General features: G+C 25.2%; 1 protein-coding gene across 1 annotated transcript in view; it reads right to left on the bottom strand.

The window, feature by feature from the left end:
- Positions 1 to 4,816: 4,816 nt before the first annotated feature.
- LOC117180847 (probable ATP-dependent RNA helicase Dbp73D) overlaps positions 4,817 to 11,257 on the bottom strand; it is a 43,221-nt gene continuing 36,780 nt past the window's right edge. Inside the window, exons 5-6 of the mRNA XM_033373381.1 lie at positions 8,917 to 9,372; positions 4,817 to 5,336 (exon numbers count right to left, since the gene is read on the bottom strand). Of these exons, the coding sequence (XP_033229272.1) occupies positions 4,970 to 5,336; positions 8,917 to 9,372 (823 nt within the window). The 3' untranslated portion in view covers positions 4,817 to 4,969. The remainder of the gene's footprint in view (positions 5,337 to 8,916; positions 9,373 to 11,257) is intronic.

Below are 11,257 nucleotides of genomic sequence, written 5' to 3' on the forward strand. Positions count from 1 at the left end.
CACATTCGCAAATAAACTAGATTTTTAAATTCGACGAAATGAATCTGTAAATAATAAAGAGGATTATATACGCTTTAAAAAAGTATCTTTATAAGAAACAAGGGATTGAGAATATCCTTTGTTGTGTAAATAATATTAAACTTTTTAGACAAATTATATATACTTTCAATTCATTTTTTTGCAATGAAATATCTACTTTAAATATTTGTATGATGAGAAGCATATCAAAACTTATCAAATTTATAATAATATTCGAATTTCTCTGAAAAAAATATGCAGAGAACATTTAAACCATTTTCAAATTCTTAAAAAAATAGTTATTAGTTCTTATTTTTTGAGTCCAACCATTTTCCAAATACTAAATTTCTATAAGAAATTTTGCAGGAAATGAGTAACAGAAAATCAAGATCTAATTCTTTTGTATGATCGTTCCATCGTAATAATTGAATTAGGTACTGCTCTTCAATGAGTCAGAACTGCGACAATAAATATCATAAACAGATCTGAACTGTTATAAGGATTTTTATTCGACTTCGAGTCATTACTGAAAAATAAGAGAATCGCTTGTAATGCATTTTACTTTAAAAAGTTATCCAAGGTGCATTTTAATATAAAAATAAGTCGTTTTTGTAAAATAGACAACATTTATTTAATAAAATACACTGTATTTCCAAAAGTCAAAACCTAAAATAAATGAAAAATTATGTAAACAGCTTTGGAAATATTGTGCATAATTAAATATCGATATATTGTTAAAATAAACTTTCTGTGGAATATATTCAATATTGTAAATAATAAATTTTAATCTACGGAAACTAAAATGTATGGATAATAAATATTTATTTTTAAAATACTCTTGTTAGTAGTACAGCTACGAAATTATGACGGCACTTACCGACTGAACAAGATTCTCTTTCATGATGAATTACCGACATCAGATAATTACCATTGATCGGTAAGTGTCGCAGCAATGCCATAGCTACACTACTTTTCTTCCTTAGATTCTTTTCCAAGTATAATTTGAAGTCTAAATTATGCAAATTTTGAAATATTTCAATAAAGTTATCAAACCCGGTAGAAGCAGCTTGAAATTCCCTCAAAAATTGAATTCCAAAAACGACCTAAGTCGAATAATTTCAAATAAATTTCAATCGTCGATTTTATGAAATCATATAAATGTTCTGTTAAGACATATGCATCGCAACCACACATATGATCATTATAGGACCACATTTTACGTATGTGTAAATACACTTTCGCACTCTTTCTGGCCAATCCATGTAAATATTGTGAGATGTGAGTATGAAATTAATTTACTATTGTAACCAATGGATTACAGAACGATAGATTTTATATGCGACATTAAGAGACTCGATATTAAACTAATCTGTAAAGGAATGAATGATAAGGAGTTAATAAGGAAAACTTCCTTCATGCGAAAGTTATATCCTAAGGCGATATATTCACCCGAATTCAGAAAATTAATTATCCGAATAGAAAGAAAATTTGGAAGAGATTTACGAGATATAATCTGTATGAAGACATAACTTGTATGCGAATTTTGCTCGTTACGCTTTTCTGTAATACAACGAATATTAGGACGCAGACAATCCAAAATTTGATTTTTTTATTGTTTGGTAAGAATATTGAAACCAAGAATGGAAATCTTATTTCTTTTCTTTTCTACAGGGTGATCATAAACTTCATTTTAAAATACCCTTTTTTCCCCGAAAAATAATATTCAAATACCAAAAATTTTAATTTTGTAACAGATGATCTATTTAAATTATAAGAGTAAATTATTTCTAATCCAAAAAGTAGCTATAAGTGACTAATCTTTTTTTGAATTTAAAAGAATTCGATAAATAAGACTTCAAAAAAATTAAAGTTAAATTCAAAAAAATTCAAATGAATGGGATTTTTTCTAATTCTATTGATTGTAGTAAACTTTAATTCAATTTACAGGAATATAAGGGAAGTGAAAAGAAGTAAATTCAATTAATAAAAAATTAAGGTGAACTGAAAAAAATCAAATGAATTGAAAATAATTTAAAAATATGAAGAAATTCGCTGATTTGAATAAATTTAAAACAAGCTTAGAAAATCTTAAGGGAAATCAAAATAATTTGATAAAATGCCTAAGAATTCAAGGTGAGCTTAAAAGACTTCAGGTGAATTAAAAGAAAATCAATAGAAGTTTGAAGAATTCAAAAGGATTCGATTAATAACACTTTAAAGCAATTCAAGTTAAATTTCACAAATTCGAATTAGTTTAACAAAATTAGAAATTCAATCGATTTCAATAAAATTAAATTGAAGTTAGAGAAGACTTCAAGGGAAATAAAAGCAATTCCATGAAATTCATAAAAATTCAAGGTGAATTAAAAAAAATAAAAGGAAATCAAAAATTTTTAATATGAAACAATTCGTTGAATTCAGTATGTTTGAAATTAGTTTTAAAAAATTCAAGTGAATTCTAAAGAATATCAAATAATGAGACTTTAAAACAATTCCAAATTAAATTTTAAAAATTCCAATTAGTTCGAAAACATTTAAAAAATTCAATTGATTTCAATAAAACTGAAGTGAATTAAGAACAATTTAAGGGAAATGAGAATAATTCGATGAAATTAATCAAAATCCCAGGTGAATTAAAAAATCAAATGAATTTAAAAAATTCAAAAATATGAAAAAGTTCGTTGAATTGATTAAGTTTGAAATTAGTTTACAAAAGTTCAAGCGAATTCAAAAGAATTCGATCAATAAGACTTTAAAACATTTTTTTTTAATTTGAACTTGTAATCAGTTCGAAATTTTAAAAAAGTTTAATGGGTTTCAATAAAATTGAAGTGAATTAAACAAAAATCAAGGGAAATGAGAATAATTTGACGAAATTTATTAAATTTCCAGATAAATTTAAAAAAATCAAATGAATTCAAAAAAATAAAAATATATAAAAAAATTCGTTAAATTTAGTAAGTCTGAAGTTATTTAAGAAAAATTCAAGTGAATTCAATAGAATTTGATGAAATGCCTAAGATTTCAAGGTTAATTCAAAATACTTTAAGATGAATTAAACAAAACCTTAAAAAAACACACACACACAAAATTCATTATATTGAGCAAAATCGGATGAATTAAAAAAAATTCGAGCGAATTAGACAAAAAACCAAGAAAATTCAGAATAATTCGAAAGAATTAAAAATAATTCAGGATAAATTCCAAATTAATTTAGATGCATTATAGATTAGCAATGGTTTAATTCATTAAAGGAGAAGTAAATAAAGTAAAATCTTTTGTTTAGAAAGAGACTATACTTTTTATCAAAAACCTAAAATCTTTAAAATCCTTTGAAACTCCTTCAAATTCTTGAAATCTATTGCAATTTTTCGAAATCTTTTAAAATACGCGAAATTATATCAAATCCTTTGAAATCTATTAAAAATATAGACAATTTTTAAAGCCACAGAAAATCCTTTCAAATCTATGAAATATACTGTAAAATCATAGGAACATTTTTTTAAATATCCTAAAATATTTTAAATCCATTGAAATCTTTTGAAATGCCTTGAAAATTCATTGGCTTATTTAAAAATACTCTAACATCTTAAAAATCCCTTGAAATCCCTTCAAATGATTAAAATCTATTAAAGATTCCTCGAAAACTTTTAAAATAAATCTCATGAAATTTTTTAAACTCTTGAAATTCTCTTGCAATTTAAATGAAACACCTCAAATATGCCAAGTGCCATGAAACTTTTTGATGCTCTTAAAAATTTCTTGGAATACAAAAAAAAATACTAAAAATATTTTTAAATCCTTTATTGGAATCTTCTTAAAAAAGCCAAAGATATTAAAAATCCTTTAAAATCTTTTGAAATCCCTTGAAATTATTTAACTCTCAAAAATTTCTTGCAATTTATATAAAACACCTTAAATATTTTAAATCTCCTAAAACTTTTTAAAGCTCGAAAAATTTCTTGGTATTTTGAAGAATATCCTAAAATCTATCAAATCCTTTGGAATCGCTTCAATGTATTGAAATCTATTTAAAACACCCTAAGATATTTTAAACCCTTTAAAATCGTATGAAATCCCTTGCAACTGTTTTTAAATCTTGAAAATTCCTTGTAATCTTTGGAATCTTTTAAAATAAATCAAATCTTTCAATGTCTTTCGAATCTCTTGAAATTTTTAAACTCCTGAAATTTCCTTGCAATTCCAAGAAAGCACCTAAAATATTGCAAGTCCCATGAAACTTTTTAATGCTATTGAAAATTCCTAGGAAGTTTTAAAAATACCCTAAAATCGTTTTAAAGAGTTTGAAATCCCTTGAAATATAAATAAGACTCCTAAAACATTTTCAATCCACTGAAGCTTTGAAATCCTTCGAAATCCCTCGAAGTTTTCTATGTACCTTGAAAATCCCTTACATTTTACTAAAATACCCTGAAATCTTTAAAACAATTTCAAATGATTGAAATCTGTTCAAAATTGGTTGGAATCAAGAAAGATTTCCATTCTTGATAACATTTGTAAACTAAAATTAAAATTGGCCAACAACTTCGTTATCAAAATAAGCCACTTATCTTTTTATAAACTGCAGTTCCCATTGTGAATATTGATTACTGGTAAAATGTAAATATCAGACTAATTTTGCACATAATTTGCAATTAAAGGGTATAATTTATGAAGTGGAAGATGTACTATATTAACTTCAGACAATAAAATGTTATTATCGATGTTAAACCAAACATTATCCACATTATTATTACATTTCCTGAAGACCAAATGCTAATAAAAAAATTACTGTTCAAATTTCCACTTTTTACTTTTATTCCGATAATTTTCTTATCAAACTATATTTACAAATATTTATTATTATTTAATGAAGCATTCACTCAATCATTCAAAGCATGATTTACAGAATTTTCTGTTCAAGAAAAAAATATCCAAAAATAGTGCCAATTCACGTTCTTCTTAATCCTCCAAATTTATTGCTCGATTTTCTTTTTTTGAAACTATCGTTGCGTTCTTTTTCAAGAGACTCTTTCAAGTTCTGCACATGAGTTTCATAATTAATTTCTTGAGCTAAAGATGTAAAATCTTCCACTTCGATGTCCGGCACCGGTCTTTTGGCGTCAGTGAGAAGTTTTTTAAAAACTAAAACCTGTCTAGGCATGAGGAGAAAAACAGCTGTGCCTGGAACTCCAGCCCGTCCAGTTCGACCTGCTCTATGGATAAAAGCCTCCATGTGTTTTGGCGGATCGTAGGATATTACCAATTTTATTCCAGGAATGTCGACTCCTCGAGCCAAGACGTCTGAACAAATCAACCTGGTTTGAAAAAAAAAATTAATTAAATGTCGAGCAAGTAAAAAAACTGAATTGGGCTGTTACAAAAGTCCTATTTCAAAATTCCATGACTAATCCAGGTTTTCTACGGATATTTTTGAGAAAAAATCAAATCCACTATAAAATTTTATTTGAATTAATTACTTAATTCTTTTAAAAAAGGGATCCTTTTTAAATTACAATAGGAGCATTTTATGGCGACTGTCCAAATTTCCTCGTTGGATTGTTGGTTTTATTTTCAGAAATTCTATAAATTATCTTGATTATTGGACGTTAAATTTGATTTTAATCTAATTTACATTTATTAAATTCTGATATAATTAATTAATTTATTAACAATTTTGGTAAAATTTAACTAATGTGTGTAATTTGCATTCATAGAATGAAAGAATTTAAAGGAATTTAATGCAATTTTTATGAATTCCAGGGGAATTTTGAACAAATCTGAGAAAACTCATAATACATCAAACATTACCGGTACCTACAAATTATAGGAATTTTTCTATTGATTTTTATTTTATTTTAATATTTATTTTAAGCTTAAAAGATTTCAAAATATGTAGAAAAACAATCTGAAAAATTATAAGATTTCTTCTTAATTTTTGCAGGATTTAACAAAAATGTTAGGAAAACTTTGTATTATTATAAACGATCTTTCTAAGTTTTAAAAGTTTTCAAGCAATTATTAAATATTTGAAAAGATTTCAAAACATTTTTAACAAAATGTAGATTTCTGAACATTTTAAAATAAATTTAAGAGGATTTTTAAGGATTTTGAGAGGTTTCAAAAAAGTAAAATATTTTTCTTAAGATTCCGGGGAAAAATTTTAATTAACTTTTTATTTTAAAAAATTAAATGAAATAATATTTTTTAATATTTAAAACATTAAAAATGATTCAAGCTACTTTCAGATAAGAATTTAGAAGATTATAAAGGAAAATTTTTCAATTTTGCAACTTTACATAATTAAAAAAAATCAAATAAATTTAAGAGATATTTCAAAGTGGTGAAAAGACGCACAAATAATTTTAAGCTCAAAAATAATGACAAATTTAATACAAAATGTAGATTTTTAAAGAAAAGGAGCCAAGCATTTACAAGCTTTTAAAATTTTTTAAAAGGTTTCAAGAGATTAATATTTGTAAAATTTCTGAAAAAAGTTAAAATGATTGTTTAATTCTTAAAATATGTTTTAAGAGAATATTTAAAAGATTTCGAAACAAATCCAATGATGTTTAATTTCTGAAAATAAGGCAGAAGATTTAAAACCGAAATTGTTCTTTTTTGCACGATTACATTATTTTAAATAAATTGAATAAGTTTATGAAATATGTTAAATGATTTTTTACTTTGCAAAACTTATTTTAAGAGAATATTTTAAAATATTTCAAAAAATTACAAGAGATTTCCATAATTATCAAAAAAGTATCTGCTAATTTATTTAATTTTGCAGAATTTGTTGACAATTTTGGGCAAAATTAACATTTTTTAAAAATATTTAGAAGCTGTTTTGAAGGCAATTGAATTTCAACAAATTTAAAACAAAATATCGATTTTTGAAGGTTTTAAAATAAAATTTAGAAGTTTTTAAAGACTCGGAAAGGTTTTATGAATTTTCAAATTTTTTCTTGAGATTTCTAGGAATATTTAAAGTGATTCCTGAAAATGAAAAATTAATTCTAAGGGAACATTAAAAAATATTTTTAATCATTTTTGAAAAGATTTCCGAAATTTTTAAAACAGAAACTGAAATAATTGTAGGAATTTTTTTTTATTCTGTATAATTAAAAAAATGAAAAGTTTTTTTCCAAAATTGATCAAGTATTTTTAAATTCCTTCCAATAATTAAAAAGTTCCATCTTTTTTGGTAGAAATTAGATTTTTTTACCAACAAATTGCAACTTTTTCACTTGCAATTAAAAAGTGTTTTGGTTGACAATTTAACTATTTTGTTGAAAATTCTTAGTCTTGTCTTTTCGATTTAAAATTAAAATGTTTTCATTTTTGAAAAGATTTCCGAAATTTTCAAAACAGAAACTGAAATAATTGTAGGAATTTTTTTTTTATTCTGTATAATTAAAAAAATGAAAAGTTTTTTTCCAAAATTGATCAAGTATTTTTAAATTCCTTCCAATAATTAAAAAGTTCCATCTTTTTTGGTAGAAATTAGATTTTTTTTACCAACAAATTGCAACTTTTTCACTTGCAATTAAAAAGTGTTTTGGTTGACAATTTAACTATTTTGTTGAAAATTCTTAGTCTTGTCTTTTCGATTTAAAATTAAAATGTTTTCATTTTTTTATAATGATTCAACTTTTATTTGTTAAAATTTCGTATTCTTTGGTTAAAAATTGAACTACATTTTTCTAACTACTTTGTTATAAACTAACTTGTTTGGTGAAAAATTCATCATTTTAGTTCAAAATACATCTCTGGTTAAAAAATGTAACTATTATGTTGAAAATTAATTTTTTAATGAATTCGACTGTTTTAATTGATAATTAAAATATTTCTAGATTGTATTGTCATGAATTCTAAGAGAAAATTTAAAAAGATTACAAAATACATTTTTAATTATTTCCTAAAATTTTTAAAAACAGTGTAAAAGATTTTAAAGCAACATTTTGAAATTTGGCCATATTACATCATTTTTTTCTAATTTTGCAGCTTTTCTATTTTGAAAAATGAACTTTTAGAGAAAATAAAAAATGGTTTTAAACATATCAAACAATTTTCTAAAATTTCGAAAAAATAAATCAACAACAGAGTAAATTTAAGAAATATTTAGTATAATATAAGATATTCAAAAGGAATTTTAAACTTTAAAAGATTTTTAAAAATCCAGATATTAAAAAAATTTATAAATAATCTTTAGAAGCTTTGAAAGAATTTCGAAAGGTTTCAAGAGAATAAACAAATTTTCTGACCATACCTGGGAAAATTTGGAAGATTAAAAAGCAATTTTTTGACATCTTATATAATTTGTCAACATTTTAAGAAAAATTTGCGTAATTGAGAAATATTTTTAGGAATTTAAGAGGTTTTAAAGAGACTAGAAATAATTAAAATCTTGAATATATTTCCGAAAACTGATTAAATATGTCTTGATTTCCTCCAAACTTCTAAAAGTCCTAAACATTTTTTAAAAAGACTTGAATTTTTCATAATATTTTGTAAAATCCCATAAAATAAATTTCTTGAAAATCTTCTAAATTATTTTCTGCCACGTCTGAAATACTCAAAATGCTTTTTTTAATCTTCTAAAGAATCTTATAAAAAGTGTGATGGGGGGGGGGACAAGGTCAAAAATAATTTTACGTAATGCGTGAACGCTCCCATAATATATAATTCTGTGATTTACAAAAAAAATTCTCTACTCGCGGTAAAATATTCTAATTTTGAATAGAATCATTTTGTAATTGTAAAACGAAAATTGTATTTTAAAATATCGTATATTAAAAAATAAAAGGGGAATTTGTTCGAGAATAGGTCAAAAATGGGAATTCGGAGAAAAGGGAAAAAGACTGTCCACCCAGAAATAATAAAAATGTCTGTACTTACACCCGCGTCACTCCCTTGAAGAACTTTTGATACTCTTGCTTCCTTCTTTTCGAACTCATCTGTCCCGACATTTCCGCCGCAAGATCCTTCTTATCTCCTAAAAGCGACTTCACAAGAAGAGTAAGACGGTGAGCAGAGTTACAGGAATTTGTAAAAATTAAAGTTTTCTCCTCCATGAGATCAATTTTCGCCAAGAGATGATAAACAGCAACTGGTTTATGTTCTTCTGCACATTCGACTGTCCTTATCATCAATTCATTAGGACTACTGTATCTCGCAGCGTCTCCTTCTTCCTTCTTATCGCAACCGAATTCCTTGTCCAAATTCACATCGTCGTCTCTGCCTTTTACTACAGCTGTCGTGTATAAAATGGGATGAAATAACCCGAGTCTACTCAGTTTCTCGGGATCTTGAGACAGGGTCGCACTGAAAAGTAACTTCTGAGCTGGAATCGGACTGTAAATTAAACAATTGCATAAGTTAGTCAAAATGAACGGCCCGCTTTATTCGCGGAAAAAAATTCCCGGTTTTTCCTCGATTCGCAAATATTTTCCCTTGTAAATTAAATTTGAAAATTCGAACTCTAAAACTAAACATTTTTCCATTTAAAGTAATGAAAAAAAAAGATTTTTCAAATTTTTAATTATTTTTGAAATTTTTTCACAACTTCTAAGTATCTTTTGAAATGATTCGAATTCTTCGTAAATTTTCTTTTAAATCCTGCGAAATATAAATATTTCTTTGAAATCTTCTAACTTCATTTTTGACAATATTGGAATCTTTTTCAAATAATTTCTTCAAATTAATTTTTAAAAATAAAGTCATTTTTAATTTTTCTGGGAATCTTGAGAAAATGTTTTTTTCTTCTTTTGAAAAGCCTTTAATCATCAATATATCGTTTATATTTGTTTAACTTCTAAGATTTTTCAATTGAAACAATTTAATTTTCAAAGTTAGAACCTGAAAATTCTTCAATTTTAAACAGATTCCGAATCGCCTTGTAAAATCAATTACGATTCACTTGTTAATCCTTAATGTACAGTTCAATTAAAAAAATTATTATAATTTATATTCTCAATTGATAAACTAAAAAGGGTTTTATCCAAAACTGTAGATTTCATATCTTCTAATTTTTAATTTTTTAAATCTTTAAAAAATGCATTTTGAAATTATTTATATAAAAAGTGTTCTGTTAAACATTAAAATCTAAAAAGGAAAATTTTTAAGTGAAAGATTTTTGAATTACGCATTGTAAACTGAACGATATCATAAAAAACAAATTCACTGTATTTCCCGGGTTTTCACGGTCTCATAAAATCCCCAGTCATTTACCGGTTTCCCGGTCCAGCGACCTTCCAGAGTAAGTAATTTAGGAATCTTAGTAACCAGGGTGGCCGAAAAAAAAATCATTTTCAAAATTTCCTGACTTTCCACTGATTTTGACCAAACCAATTTTTTATTTTCGCAATATTCAAAGACCAGAATTTTAATCATGCAACATTTTTAACATAGAATCTTTTATACGCGGAACAAAACCATATTTCTTTAAAAAAATTTTTACTTATTTGACCAAAAAAGATTACTTTTCCACCATGAAAGATAAATGTTGAGTCCAAACGGACGATTCTCAACAGTTGAATTCTCAGCAAAAACATATGACTTTATAAAAAAAATAGTTAAATTTTCCACAAAATAGTTGATATTTTAACCAAATTGTTGAATTTTCCACCAACCAAGATGAATCTTCAACCCAAAAGGACCAATTCCCTATCCAAATAGACGAAAGTCTAAAATTCAAAATTTCAAACAAAAGAGATTACTTGTTAACAAAATCGTGAGATTTAAAAAAAAAAAGAAATTAAGAATAAAATAGTTGATTTTTTAATCAAATAGTTGACATTTAAACCTAAAAAGATTGACTTCCAACCAAATACTTAACCTTCGAAAAAATTGATCAATTTTTTAACCATATTGGAATAATGAAATTGTCAGTTAAAAAATTAGTTTTCAACTAAAAAAATGGTACAAAAAATGGTTTAATTTGCAACCAAAGAGATAAATACTGAACTAAAGTGATGAATCTTCAGCACAAAAGAAATAATTTTTAAAATAGAAGTTTAACTTTGAACCGAGTAGTTAAATTAAAAAGAAAAATGAATTCTCAACGACAATTGTAATGGCTGATATTACAAGTGAAACGAAATTTTTTTTAACTAAGATGAAATAGGTTAAATTTAAATTTATTACAGTCTGTCAAGTTAAAGCGTGGGTGGCTTTACTCGCAGTCGGTAAGGTGTATCGACATGATTTTGGTGTCAAAATATTAAGAAGAGCTCCCTCT

This window comes from Belonocnema kinseyi, chromosome 9, assembly GCF_010883055.1.
Source record: "Belonocnema kinseyi isolate 2016_QV_RU_SX_M_011 chromosome 9, B_treatae_v1, whole genome shotgun sequence".
NCBI lineage: Eukaryota > Metazoa > Arthropoda > Insecta > Hymenoptera > Cynipidae > Belonocnema > Belonocnema kinseyi.